Below are 14,456 nucleotides of genomic sequence, written 5' to 3' on the forward strand. Positions count from 1 at the left end.
TAATCTACCTTTTTACATGTTTTACCATATCCTTTCGTATTCCCACTATGCCATCTACTTTATTGTCATTGTTGTTTTCTGCTCGGAGTCGGAGGATATCAGAGTTGTGTATTCCATACAAGTAATTCATCGATTTGACCAGACTACTTTTATAATATCGAGGTTGGAAGGAAGGGAAGAACGTAAAGGACTATTCTATTTCTTTTGGCTATGGTTCGCCGTTTTCGGAGAACAATAAAGACATCCATCTTTTACCCCTCCCAATTTCATCGTCATCATTGAAATTCATGAAGTTATCATTCTCTTTGGTTCGCCGAATGCGGACATGCCTTCCAGATGGATCGTGGTGAAGGGAGAAGATGTGACTTTGGATATATATTCTTTACGATTTTGAAAGAACGATTCTCGCTTTCGTCTTGTGCATATATCCTTTCCCATCAAACTTTCATCTATCCTATACCCAGATCACTTTTCTATCTTTGCTCTCCATTTGCTAAACTTCAACCAAAATACTGAAGAAAAATGTCGCTAACGATGTCTTTTCCATTTACAATTTTGACTTACGATCCACCTTCAACACCAATTTCATATATAGGTTTAAATAAGAATTTACCTGATCCTCGTGATCATAATCAGCAATATCCGTCAGCCATATCGCACAAATCGACACCACCAAAAGAGTCAAAAGGCTCTTCTGGTGCAGAGAGACCGGACAAAACGCCTTCGTAAGTTTACAATCTTCCTATAGAAACACACACAAATTGAATCTGCCGCAAAAATTGTGTATATGATAGATTAAACTGACTTGTGTATTTTGTAAATATATCAGCGCACGAGCAAAAGGTGAGTTACTAGATGAACATACATACTTTACATGGTTGGATGATACTGATCAACATGGATTTCACTCATTCCAATTCGACAGTCTTACCCTGGGTACAGGGGGTAGATATAGAAGAAGAACCTGTACCAGATGGAATGTTTGGACCATATCCTTCTCGTGAGTATAACTCATGTAATTGCCATTTATCATTATCATGTTATCTCCATTAATTTGAGAACCTCTTGTATATCCCTCCTCTCCATTCTCCCGCATCTCGCCTCATTATTGGGTAAAGTAATGCTCAGCAGTTTACTTCTATCAGGACCACAATGGTTTGCCGAACCTGGTCTACCTACATCTCAATCTCGTCACCCATTCGCATATTCAAACGTTCCTACACTCCCTTTTGCAGCTTTAGGTACTGGTAACCGCAATTTGCAAGAGGAACAAGCAACCGAAATGAGGAGATCCTACCGACCTGAAAGTGAAGCATTTAGTAGAAATGCTGGTATGAAGGCTATGGCACAGCCTGTTCATGCTACTGCCGCAGGTGCTGGTGCAGATATAGATACACCAGGTGGAATGAGTAGTATTGGTATGGGTACTTTCGGTTTAGAAGGTCAAAGTGCTTTAGGTCCCGCTGGAATACCTTTACCGAAATCCAGATATGTGAGTGTTATCTGCTGAGACACCTGTTCTATGTAATGCAGAGTGGATATGCTGACAATACATCGACTTCCTAGACGGCTGCTACAGGATCACCTAAGAAAACACAATATACAACTCGAAAAGCACCACCCAGTGCACCGCTTCCACCTGATCCACCTCAAACCAAACCTGATTCGGATGAACAAGTTGATCAACAACAGCAAGCACAAGTTCAAGCTAATTTACATAAACCACATCATGAATTCGCATTTTCCCATGCTGAAGCTCAAGCTAAACAACTACAAGCTATGGAAGAAGCTAGATCAGCAGCATTAGCACAATTAGAAGCTGCACAGAGAAATTCTGCTATTGAGATGGAACAAGAAATGTTAGCTGTTCTTGAGAATCATATGCAGCAAGGTCAAGGTGAAAAAGGTCCAAGAGGAACATATGATACATTAGACAGTGGACCATCATTTGGACATTTATTACATCAAAATGGTTTTCCATTATCTGCAAGACCTTCAACTCAGAACCCACCAGAAAATGCCAATTTCTTTAGAGTTCCTTTTGGTGTCCCACTTGGAATGAATGTTCCAAGACCTCTTTTAGTCATGAGAGATAGTGCAGGTGCAGGTTTAGGCTTAGGCTTGAATCCTGATTTACTGGAGATCCTAGAACAAGATCAAGGTATAAATCCTAGAGGTCGAGGTCGAGGTCCAGAAGATAGAAGTGCTTTTGTTGAGACCGTTGAAGATGTAAGTTAGCTGTAACGTTAACACCTCTCGCTATCGACAGCTGATCGTTATACATCAACAGGAGGAGACATCTGGTATACGTAGTGATACTAGAACAGGAAGTCCACCTAAAACTCCTTCTCAAAGTGGTCGATCTGTGCAGCAACCAGCACAAGCCGCTGCCAGAACGGAATCTGTTCTTTTAGATCAACATACTAACGCACCCCGCTCGAGTGCTCAAACGGTAAGTGAATGAGATAACCTTCCTTTGTCCTTTCTGTTTCTTCCTTTCACCAGAGATATCTGACTGATATATCTACTATTTAAGCCTGCTGCAAAATCCGCTAAAGCCCCCACGGAAAGAATTAAATCACCTTCTGTTGCACCTAAAACACCTTCTACTGCACCCTTGAAAGTCAAAAGTAAATCGCCTTCTAAAGCACCTACAGTCATGTCACAAGCATTTCCTAAAGCACCTTCTATCACCCCTACCACGAAAACTACCAAAACAAACAAAACTGGTAACCCTCAAGTACCTAGAGTTGTATCACAAAATACTTTTATGGAATATCCAGATGGTCAAACAATTTATTCCCAAGTAAGAACTAAAAATACTCCAACTATTATACCTAATTCTGTTCACGAATATCATCACGACCAAGAAGACGACGGTATCCGTGATGGCAATGAAGCTCAAGAAGAAGGCGGTTATGAACCATCACATCATGATTCAGTAGCTCCAACAACTATAAGTAATGTTAAGCAACTAGTCGCAGAAAGTAAATTTCACGATGAGACTTTATGTCAACTCTTGGATGCTGCTAGATTGAACTTGATTGGCGATGCTGCTAAGAAGGCTTTGCAAAGAGCTGCAAGAGCAAGAGTAATAGAATTAAGGGATTTGAGAGAAAGAGGAGAGGTAAGTCACCTACCACAAGTGACTATGATGCGTCACTTTTAGCTAACTCAATACATCGTGAAACTAGATTGAAGAAGGTATAATTCCATCTATCGTTCCTGAGGAACCTCGATCCAATCAGTCTACGCCGAAGAAGGAGAAAAGAAGTAAAAGTAAAGAAAGATCAAGGAAGAAAAGTACTTCCGACAAGACTGAGGTGAGCTGCATAATCCGCCACCAATGCGCGATTTCCAGCTAATAATCCTTCTAATAGACTGTTGTTGCAGTCCAAGATCCTCCTGCATGGGCACAAGATGTGAGTGTTTACTTAGTTCTGCCTCATATTTTGTGATTCAACTGACCAATATTGTAGATCATGGGTCGACTAGCGGCTTTTGATGCCCGTTTCTCAGCTTTGGAGCATCAGAAGCAAGAAGTAGAACATATGGGTCGACCTACAACTGAATATTCACAAGTCACTCAGGATATTCCCGGTAACCTCATTGACGAGTTGATGTTCAACGAAATGCCTTCTTCTGGTTTCACTCATGGAATTCACATGCCTCAAGGTTTGACTCAATCTATCGTATTCCCAGAACAAGCTCCAATGCCTACTATGCCTGGTCAACCTGCAACTCATTATAGTCATAAACCGGTATCAACTTATCCAGCTGCTCGAACAGGATACGCACCTACTCAACTTCCTCAAGTCAATGGTACAGCTCACTCACATTATGCTCCCACAAATTACACATACAATGCTCCCTCACAAGCTCGAAGTGCGCATCCTACTCAAGCACCAACCAACGTCAATCCAGCTGATATACCTACATGGGGATCAGAAGTCGAAATGCCTCAAGCGGGTGATAACAATGTTCAGCCTCTCGCACCTACCATCAACGTTCTTGCACCTACAGAATCAGGTTTAGGACCTAATGGAAGACCAAGTACTCGGGCACCATCGCCCTCAGTCCGGTCTAGAAATGTATCACGAGCTGGTACTCATCATACAGGCCCTGATCATGTTGAAGTTACCGTCATCACTGAACAACCTTTACAAGATATGCCAAATGGAACAGCAAGACCGCCTACAACTGTGCCTGCTCAAAGCGAGCAGTCATATCGTCCTACACCACCCTCCAAATCAACTGTTTTAGGTGGAGATAACATGAATTACACAGGTAGAGGTGGCAATAATGGACAAGACAGATCTCAAGTAAACGGGGAACAATTCCAAGCTCAGTCAGCTTATATAGGAAGTCCAGATCAATATCCACCTACTCTGAGTAAACCAGTCCCATCAAGTCAAGTTGCCCCTACTACAACAGTAAATCCTCAAATGAGTGATATCCATATGCAACCTCACAACATCATGATGTCTCCTCCAAAAAATCCTGGCGCACCACCAAGAAGAGATATGATACATATCATTGACCCTCTTCTTCCATCGATGGGAGGCTGGAAACCTTGGGACATGTTAACTCAGAGATTATATTCTTGGGCTTTAATAGCTGAAGAAAAAAGTTTCGTTAGAGCTTTGGAAGAAGTTAGTCTAGGTAGACAAGTGAGTTAACTTATTCCTCGCCTACGTGGCGATGATATAAGCTGATAAATTTCCGGCTACAGGTTGAAGAGTTCCCTTTGAGTATATTCTTGATGATGACTTATAAAAGGTATGGCTCAGCTATGTCATCCCGGCTGTATTGGTCTGTTAGCTGATATATCAATTTGATGGTCAGGTTGATTCGAAGAAATTTGAGTGAAAATCCACCTATACCATGCGATAAGCTATTCGTACCTCCAAATATTGCTAACGCGATCAACATCGCTGTTCACGCAGTAAGCTTTTGCTATAGACATGAGTATGAGAACAGAAAGCTGACAATTGATGCAGAGGAGGTACCATGATGCAAAGGAGATTTTGCTGGAGTTATGGAATTGTAAGCTAGGGCTCGACGTGACTTTCTTCGTATCATCAACTGATGTGTTGGGACTATAGCTTTGGGAAGCAATGAACCTCCTCGAGTCATCATCGCTCTGGCTCCTCTGGGTAATGATGTAAGTGACTTTTTCGAGATACAATAAGCAAAAAGCAGCTAATCCGATCACATAGCCTGATCAATGGGCGTCTCACCGATACGATCTCGTAACTCGACATTTGACTTCTTACAGAGTATCTCATTTAGACCAAATACAAACCGATGGACGTAAGTTAGCTTCCAACTCACTACATTGATGTATTGACAAAGCTGACTGAGACCGTAATCAACAGGTTCATTCTGGTGTAAGTATTCGAGAGATCGATTTCCAAATTACGAGAATGTGAGCGTAACTAATCTTTTTAATTGATCTCGAACTTGATAGGGTGGGAAGCGATTGGTCAAGCTTGGCCACAACTTCAAATACCAGATATGGAAACACTGGAACAGAGTGGTAGACAAAGGATAATCAACGAAAGAAGACCACCTGAACATAGACATGATAACTCTTTATATGCCGCAAATATCAGTAGAAATCTACTATTGTAAGCTCTACCCTAATTCTGATTCAATTTGTCATACGTATATGCTCAGCTAAAGCTTTTCGTATATTCTCAGGGGCTACCGACCTGAAAGACAGCAGGATTTAACTAAATTAAGAGAATTGGTTTGGGCTGAGGTGAGCAATTTCTCCATTATAAATACAAATCACTTTAGTCACCTGTATCTAGCAGAAACACGATGCTAATGAACCTGTTCACAACTTTCAAAATAGGTCAAACGTCTCCTAGGAAAAAAGAGACATGGTAAACTAGTTGTTGAACCTGAATCACCTGAACATCTATATGACGCTTAAATCGATAGCTTTTTAGGAAGACTTTATCTTTTGGTTATCTCATTTGATCTGTATATTTGAAATATATACCCTAAAACCGGAAATGAATCGAAATTATGTGTTTAGGATACCTAAAATTCCATTTCAGACTTTCTGATGATTATACCTTATATACATACAGTATATAAGCATCCAGTATATATATTATACTCCCCCATAATAATGTAAAGATGACAAGGATCTTAAACATACAAGAACAATTTCTGCATGCATATAGTGTTATTATATATATATGATGTTTATCTATGAAGATTATGCTACTTGGATCGAAATGTCCATTGGTCTAGTATATACTGTATCTGAAATTGACAGAAAATACTCAGGACCGCTACACCTTTTAAACCACTATATTGTATACTCTACTAAACTACAAGCAATTTCTTTTTATTTACTCGAAAGAGGGTGTACCTGCTCTACTTGAACTTCTTTGAGCTAAACCTAATTCACTTAAATTTACTCTTGAAGAATTTCTTGAAATTGCATTATTTGAAGTTGTTGTAGTTGCAATTGTTGATTCTCTTGATCTAGCACTTAAGTTCGTTTCATCTTGAGAACTCAATAAACCTATCGGAGGATCATTCCATCCTCCTGAAGATGAAGAAGATAGAAGATTATTCATCTTAGGTTGTGTAAGTCTTGATTTACCTGATCTTGAAGAATTTGTCTTTCTACTAGGTGATAGAGGTATCATGTTATTAGGTGAAGTTGAAGTTGAAGAAGATAAACCTAAACCTAATCCTGAACCACCAAAACCATTTTCAGGTGGAACTGAACCTGGTCTAGATGAAGGTACAGTTAAAGATCCAGATGGATAAGAATTTGCAGGTATGAAGAAATTACTATTATCGGATGGTGAATTAGGTTGTGAAGAATCTGATGAAGAAGATAAATTATTTAAAGGTAATGATGTTGGCATTGAATTGTTCCTCAATAATCCATTTCTGTTCCTGCTACTATTGTTATTATGTTTATTTTTAAACAATTTACTAAATTTAGTTGACCATAATCTTAATCTACCTGGTGGTCCAGTTTTGAAAGATGATCTTTGTGATTTGGCAGTAGTAATAGGATTATTGATTGATAATGATGAAGAATCAGATAAGAAACCACCACCACTACCACCACCTTCTTCTAATGAATATCCATTATTCATTGCATTAGTTGATATACTTGATTTTCTATTTCTTTTGTTATTTGAAGAATTCCTGTTAGTAAATAAACTAAATCTTCTTCTAAATAAAAAATTGAATAAACAAGCTAAAATGAAAAATGAAATAAAACCATATGCCCATAAAGTTTGAATACCCATTTTTTGTAATTTATTTTCTAATTCACTTATTGGTATGGTTTGTTTTAATCGATTTGACCATACATTCTCTTTGTATGTTGATCTAGGTTTAATTGCTTTTGAAGCTTCAATAACCATTTTACCTAATGTCCATGATATTGCAGTTTCACCAATTTCATCCATTGATTGAAAATGTGTTTTTTTGCCATCAAATAAACCTTTTTCTTTCGCACGTCTTTCAGCTTCTTCATTAGTTTCACCTAATTCTCCACCTGTCAAAGTTGAATTTCCACCTAAATCAATCATTCTAGGTATACCTATACCTTCATGTAATATATTTGAAATCCATGCTCCTTTAAAACATTGCATTTGTAAACGTGATAAATCGGCCTGTATATGTACAAGCGAGAAGAAAAGTTAGTCATCGTATATTCTAATTCAAATCTCTGATATTCATGTAAAGGCTGATTGACAACCAAAAAAAAAAAAACTCACCTCTGATCCTCTCCAACCTTTTTCTTGTTCAACCTGATATTCAATATCTTTCCAATTTTTCTGACAAAATTCATTCATACCTTTTTCCCATTCACCCCAATCCCAAATTCCACCTAGACCTAAAACTTGTTGATGTGTATACCAATATTCACTTATACCAATAAAACCTCTTTGATCATTTTTTTCAAAATCTATATATGGTGTAGGTAAACCAGCAAATAAACAATGTTCTGTTGGACATTTTTGATTAAATGAATTTTTATCTAATAAAGGTATTAAATTGTTTAAACATTCAGAAAATGATCCTGTACCTTTTATACTGAGATTACCTTCTTTGTTATCTAAATTCAGATTCAATTCAAGATCTAAAGGTAAACAAGGATCTTCAATCAAACGTTTATTGAATTCTGTTCCAGTTAATTCAATATTTTGTTCTTTCCATTTATCTAACAGTTGATCTGTATATCTTTCTCTGGCACGATTCGTACCAAAACCTAACCATGAAGCAACGAATAGATTCCATTCAACTGATTCACCTGATAATAAATTCAAACTAACTTTTCTTAAATCTTGTTCATCAAAACCAGATTTCAATAATTCCGACTGCGATGGTGAGAAAGCTAATTGTGTTGATGCACCACCCATATCTAAAAAACCAAATGTTGGAGAATGATGTAATATATCGACTGGCGTTACACTATCATGTTGTAATGAATTTGGTGGTGCTTCAGCTAAAGGTGCTAAAGGTAATAAAGAATTTGATGAGGATTCTGATGGATCCAGACTTGATGTTGATGATGAAGAAGATGATGAAGATGAAGATATCGTAGAAGAATCAGGAGCATGACCGAAACCGTCCATTAGATAATTTACAGCTACCCAACCCCACATTCCTTCTTCTTCACCTGAAATTACCCGTATATTCTCACCACATAAACCAGCTGATGAAGGTCCTTCAACTTGAAATGGATAATCATTTTTAATCAATTTACATGATGCTTTTAATATTGCTTCTCTGGTTGATTCAGGTAATAATCTCATTCCTGCTGTAGCTAATATATAAATTGGTGTTTGATGATGTTGCGAAGGTGGTATATGCCTTAAAGCATGTGATAATAATGGTGCTAAATATTCAGGTATATTTTCAGGTGCTATAGTCGATATACCTAATATCATGATGGGATATTAGTCCTTTTTGGTTCTCAGACAACAATCTTCCATATGAGCATTGATATCAAACTTACCAGGTTCAACTCTTTTAACCCAATCATCACCTTGAACACCTTTACCTACTCTAACTAATCTTCTTAATGCTTTCTTTTCCATTACATTTTCAATTTCTTTACCTTTACCTTTAAAACTTTTATTCCACCACCATCTTGATTTACCAATTGATTCAGGTACTTTCCTCGCATAAGAAACTTCTTGTAATATTTCTGCTCTTTCCAGATCTGGATCACGCCATGAATAAATTTGTAATCTTGATCCAGAAGATCCAGCATCTATAACTAGCGCATAATGTGTCGTTGAAGATGATATTGACGGTGCCATATTGGTTTGACGGCTTACCTAGAATATTGAAGGAGTGAAGAACCAAAAAACACCAGATAGAATCATCTAAATGTCCATCAAGTCCGCTTTAACGAGCAACTGTCTTTCGTATGTTTCGAGGTAGATGTTTTATCCTTTGGGTCAAATGACAGATGACAGAGACTTAGAGAAAAGAAGCACCGGTAGTGAAATATTTTCCCAGCTTGAGTGCCTTCTACCTCTTTTGTGCTTGTGTTGTTTTGAGATAATCAGTATGTGATACCTGAAATATCATTGACATTGTATTAACAATGATAATACGCAGGACAACAATACGCTGCAGCGATACCTTAAACCAAATAAAGGGTCACGCCACGTGGTTTGAAATTCATATAATATATAATAATATTAGTGGGCTATTATTATCTCACAATCTCTCATTCTGGTCATATCTGTTGTTGAAGCTTTTAATGCACAGATTGGATGCTGATCGCGAAGCATACTCGAGACAGAAACACTCAAAATCAACTGATCAGAACGATATAATTCAGCCTATCTATCATGTGAGATGATCTGACTTTTGATGTAAAAACAGATCAATCTACTCAATAAATACCGAGATATTGTTCCCTACCTGTGATAGTTTACCCAAACCCTCATTAATGCCCAAAAATGCGAAGAATGATGCATATATATGTATATCCTGACCAATGAATATTTCTTCTACAACATCTATACAAGTGATACAGTAGCACCAAGAGCTTGTAATGTTTTTTGTAATTTTTCTGCTTCTTCCTTTGGTAAGTTTTCTTTAATATTTTGAGGTACTGATTCGACGAATTTCTTAGCCTGTGATAGAAGCAAAATGACAGGATATTAGTCAAGAGCTATTGACACATAGAGTATTCCCGGAATTTGAATGTCTTAAACCGCATTCCCAATCCCGTCCAGATAGGTTATGTTACTATTGGATCATACAATCTCCCCCCTCCTATATACTATCATCCTCTTCCCGATATGATAATCCCCCTTTCTCTGCCAGAATATGAGAAGAAAATGAAACAGAACATGATGACTCACCTCTACTAAATTCATATTTGGCATGATAGCTTTTACTTCTCTAATAATTTTAGCTTTTGCTGCAGCATCGAATTTTTCAAGTTTAACTGTAAAGATTGTTTTTTCTTTTGGTTTCTCTTCAGCTGGTTCAGCTGAATCTGATGATGCTCCTGCTGAAGAAGCTGCTGGCGCTGCTGATGCTGCTGGTAAAGCGATTTCTGTTATGTTGAGTTTGGTCTAAAAGCATGTGAAAATACATATTAGTTACAATTGACCCGTTCGATAGCAGATCACAGATAGAAGGTCTAGTAAGCCAGAAATCTATATCCTATGTTTTGCGGTTCCATGATCCAGGAGGCATTTATATGAAGGAATTCTGAAATCTCTCTTATTCAATCAATGAACAGTATGAAGATATTTCGAGGGACATCTCTTTCATGCAATTTCCTTCACTTCGATGATAAACGATAATGATTTTTTAATTCCATCCACTCTTTCAAATTCTCCATATCTCTTCAATCCACATCACTCCTTCCCTTTGAATAATGACCCAAATCTTCATATAGAAAACCCCAAACTCACCTTGAGAGCGCTAACCAATTCTGAAACTTCTAATAATGTCAAACTTGAAATTTGATCTACGATAGGTTGGATTTTAGGTGAAACAGGAGCAGCGGCAGCGGTAGAAGAAGAAGATTCAGCTTCAGCGAAAATAGGTCTTGAAGTTGATAATGGTCTAGCAGCTAAAACGACTCTTGATGAAGATGCTCTAGCTGAACGTAAGAGGGTTCGAGGGATGATCTGTTAAAATGAAATATAAGGAAATAGATAAGCTTGAATCTTCCTACCGGGCAACAAAATATTGACTCACGCTCATTTTAAAGAGGACTTTGTTTTAAAGTGAAAGGGTTGAGTTCAATAGGTAGATGCAGATTTAATGACGAGACGATTCTAAGGCTTATCTTTAGGAAGATATATATGTTGATATCAATATTTCAGTTATAAAGCGTGAAGATGATATTTCATCGAAATCTCAAATCTCGAAAAGAAACAAGATGAATCCGAAAAATGTGCCACTCTACAATTAATCCCGGTATTCTCCGATATAGCACAACCATTTAAGCATAGACCTCCACCATACATGTCCATCAACAAAGAACCATATTTATATATATATATATTATATTCTTCTTCCTCTTCTTCATATTGCCTTAGATATCGACTATATATTACATATACCACACTTGACCACTGACCAAGCTGGATATACAAGCAAGGGGAAGGAAAGGATACGTACCCTACAAAGTGAAAAAAAAAGAGTAATATGTCATTAGAAACAACGCTTCCCAGCTCGACATCTCAACATACCTTATCACTAGATTCAATACCTATACAATCACCTCCACCACCTGAAATAGAATCCACTTTATCTAGATTATCATCTTATAGAAATGTTAGAGGTGTTATGATTCTCTCTAGAGCTTCATCAACGACAACAGCACCAACAACATCAGATAATACTAGTATAACAGAGAATAACGGAGGAATTGGAGGAACTGGTGGTATAATACAAACTACAGGAAATGTATTTGAAGGTGAATCAGGTAGAAAATATGCAAAAGCAGTAGAAAGTATTGTGGGGAATGTTAGTAAAGCTTTGAACGATTGTGAAAAGGGTGTAAGTACTGTATATTTTAAATCTATACTGTGTCAATAACGTATTCAACTAATTAGGTTTTTGTTTTAAACAGGATGAATTGAAGTTTATGAGAATACGGACAAAGAAGCATGAATTGATTATAACACCTGGTAAGTCAGCTTCTATAAATTTTCACCTCGTGATATGTGAAGCTGATAGTCTTATCTCAATGCAGACGAGAAATACCTTCTTGTGGTACTGCAAGATCCTGGTCAGTGAGCCACCTACCTCCTAAGAAATCATGGTAAATCGCACATCACGAATCTATTACAACTAGATGCAAAGTCACGGGATGAGTAAACAGAAACCCTCATATTGGTTTATTGGCAACAATATTCACTCAAGCTTAAAAATAACGCTATATGCGTCAAAGCAACGAAATTTAACGACCTCTGACACAACGAAAATGGGGAACTCATATATATATAGATAGATGGTATCGGTTGATAAATCGAATATTCGAAGACCATCGTCCCAACGGTATGCAACAATCATGGTAGAAGAAATTAAATAACTATCGTAGTATGTTTGATCGGATCTTGAGCTCAATGGTTTGTAAAGAGGCAGTGTTATTGGGGGACCGCGCACATTTATCTACTTCTACGCATCTATGTATAAATTCAATCTGATAATCTAGTGTCTAAGCCTTTTCAGATCTTACATGCAATATCCGGCACCTCCACTGTCCATCTTAATCCTGATCATACAGCTATACAACTCTATTCTTGATACCCTTACCGTCAAAGTAATCTGCCATTATATTTATTGATTCTGTACATCCTGATTCTGCAACTTCTTCTGTAGCTCCTCCTCTATACATAATATGACATAACATGAATCGTTCGTTAGCGATGTGTCTTCCCTTTGGTTGAAGTGGGATTATGGATTAAGAAACTGAAACGGCGTATTCTAAGTATAGTTGGTAGAAACTTACAAATGAGGTAAAACAACAGTATTTTCTAATTCAGCTAATTTACCCATTGTTTTATTTGTTGAAGGTTCAATTTCCCAAACATCTAAAGCTGCACCCCAAATTTTTTTATTTATTAAAGCAAATTCTAAATCTCTTTCATTTATAATACCACCTCTTGCAGTATTAATTATAATTGAATTAGATTTCATTAAATTTAATTGATTTTTTGAAATTAAATTTTTAGTTGAATCATTTAATGGACAATGTATTGATAATACATCAACTTGTTTTATTAATTCTTCTAATGAAGAAATTCTTTCAAATTCAAATTCCTCTTTTTTTGAGTTTTGCCATTTATTTGGTGAAGAAGTAGGTGAATAAATTAAAATTTTACATTTAAATACACTTAATAATTTTGATAATTCCCATGAAATATTTCCCATACCAATTAAACCAATAGTTTTATAAAATAATCCAGGTGCCAATACATTTATAGAAGCTATTTTTTCACCTAATCTAACTTTTCTATCTACTTCACTTATACGTCGAAGTAAATCTAACATCATACCTAATGCTAATTCTGCTACTGCCTAATTATCATCATTTCCATCCGTATTAGTCAGTAGTATTACAACAATATCTTCGAAATTTTATATATAACTTAGAAATCAATTTAATTCGATATAATCAATCAAAACTCACATGTGCATTACCTCCAGGTACATTAGTAACTATGATACCCTTTTCTTTACATGTTTGAATATGTACATTATCATAACCCACACCGTTTCTAGAAATAATCTGTAATTTCGGTGATTTCAAGATCATTTCTCTTGATACACTACTCATACGAAGGACTAATCGGAAAAAAAAATTGTACTTCATCTCAGCTCTTCATCTTCTTGGTGTATCATGGATATACAAGTCCACTGGTTTATCACAACTTGATCAAATTGTATGCGAGCTCACAAATACCTTCCGTTTGTTCAAGTGTTTCTTCTAAAGGTAAATCATCAAGTAATATTACTTTCTTGAATTTTGTTCTGGCATATTCAACTGATTTTGGATGATATGCTGAATGTATATATACAGTAGCATCTTTTGCTTTAACGTTTGATCTAGGTGTTATGAGATTCTCAGAAGGGGGTGTAGGTAATGACATTTTGTATATTCAACAAAAAAACGATTTTTTTAGATTTATGGTCTTAATCTCAGATTTGAATGAGCGATTGGTGTGCACAAAACAAGGGATACTGCACATATAATCTAGACAATGATAAGCAAGGTATATGAACATTTACTCCTCATACCTTATATATGGCTTAACCTATTCACCAAGATTGTTTTTCCGTAAGATGGGTCTTCTCGGTCTAATCCGAATGATTATTTCTCGGATAACGTGAAGTCATCCGATTTAAAATTATAGCATTTCCAATATATCAGAATGAACTCTACCAATGTTTGATCAAGAGTTGGATAAAATATCTGTGGT

At 36.7% G+C, this 14,456-nt stretch overlaps 5 protein-coding genes across 5 annotated transcripts; 2 read left to right on the forward strand and 3 right to left on the reverse strand.

Moving 5' to 3' along the window:
* Nucleotides 1-522: 522 nt before the first annotated feature.
* On the forward strand, nt 523-5,941 carry L201_006030 (uncharacterized protein; the record flags this gene model as incomplete). Its single annotated transcript, XM_066221755.1, has 19 exons — nt 523-725; nt 830-843; nt 926-1,000; nt 1,146-1,492; nt 1,567-2,229; nt 2,291-2,452; nt 2,537-3,127; nt 3,195-3,323; nt 3,381-3,422; nt 3,480-4,670; nt 4,733-4,779; nt 4,846-4,945; nt 5,001-5,046; nt 5,106-5,164; nt 5,220-5,313; nt 5,379-5,390; nt 5,471-5,630; nt 5,704-5,764; nt 5,861-5,941. 19 exons carry the CDS (start codon nt 523-525, stop codon nt 5,939-5,941), a joined length of 4,077 nt encoding a protein of 1,358 aa, XP_066077852.1.
* A 427-nt stretch (nt 5,942-6,368) lies between these two features.
* L201_006031 (uncharacterized protein) lies at nt 6,369-9,314 on the reverse strand (the record flags this gene model as incomplete). The annotated part of the gene is made up of 3 exons (XM_066221756.1): nt 6,369-7,658; nt 7,764-8,929; nt 9,008-9,314. 3 exons carry the CDS (start codon nt 9,312-9,314, stop codon nt 6,369-6,371), a joined length of 2,763 nt encoding a protein of 920 aa, XP_066077853.1.
* Nucleotides 9,315-10,025: 711 nt separating this feature from the next.
* Nucleotides 10,026-11,229, reverse strand: L201_006032 (ribosomal protein L7/L12; the record flags this gene model as incomplete). Its single annotated transcript, XM_066221757.1, has 4 exons — nt 10,026-10,142; nt 10,374-10,589; nt 10,935-11,153; nt 11,224-11,229. 4 exons carry the CDS (start codon nt 11,227-11,229, stop codon nt 10,026-10,028), a joined length of 558 nt encoding a protein of 185 aa, XP_066077854.1.
* A 447-nt stretch (nt 11,230-11,676) lies between these two features.
* On the forward strand, nt 11,677-12,270 carry L201_006033 (uncharacterized protein; the record flags this gene model as incomplete). Its single annotated transcript, XM_066221758.1, has 3 exons — nt 11,677-12,030; nt 12,104-12,161; nt 12,227-12,270. 3 exons carry the CDS (start codon nt 11,677-11,679, stop codon nt 12,268-12,270), a joined length of 456 nt encoding a protein of 151 aa, XP_066077855.1.
* A 490-nt stretch (nt 12,271-12,760) lies between these two features.
* On the reverse strand, nt 12,761-14,126 carry L201_006034 (uncharacterized protein; the record flags this gene model as incomplete). Its single annotated transcript, XM_066221759.1, has 4 exons — nt 12,761-12,863; nt 12,986-13,554; nt 13,667-13,821; nt 13,934-14,126. The coding sequence occupies 4 exons, from the start codon at nt 14,124-14,126 to the stop codon at nt 12,761-12,763; spliced, it is 1,020 nt and encodes a 339-aa protein (XP_066077856.1).
* Between the last annotated feature and the right edge of the window lie 330 nt (nt 14,127-14,456).

Source organism: Kwoniella dendrophila, chromosome 8 (assembly GCF_036810415.1).
Source record: "Kwoniella dendrophila CBS 6074 chromosome 8, complete sequence".
Taxonomy (NCBI): domain Eukaryota; kingdom Fungi; phylum Basidiomycota; class Tremellomycetes; order Tremellales; family Cryptococcaceae; genus Kwoniella; species Kwoniella dendrophila.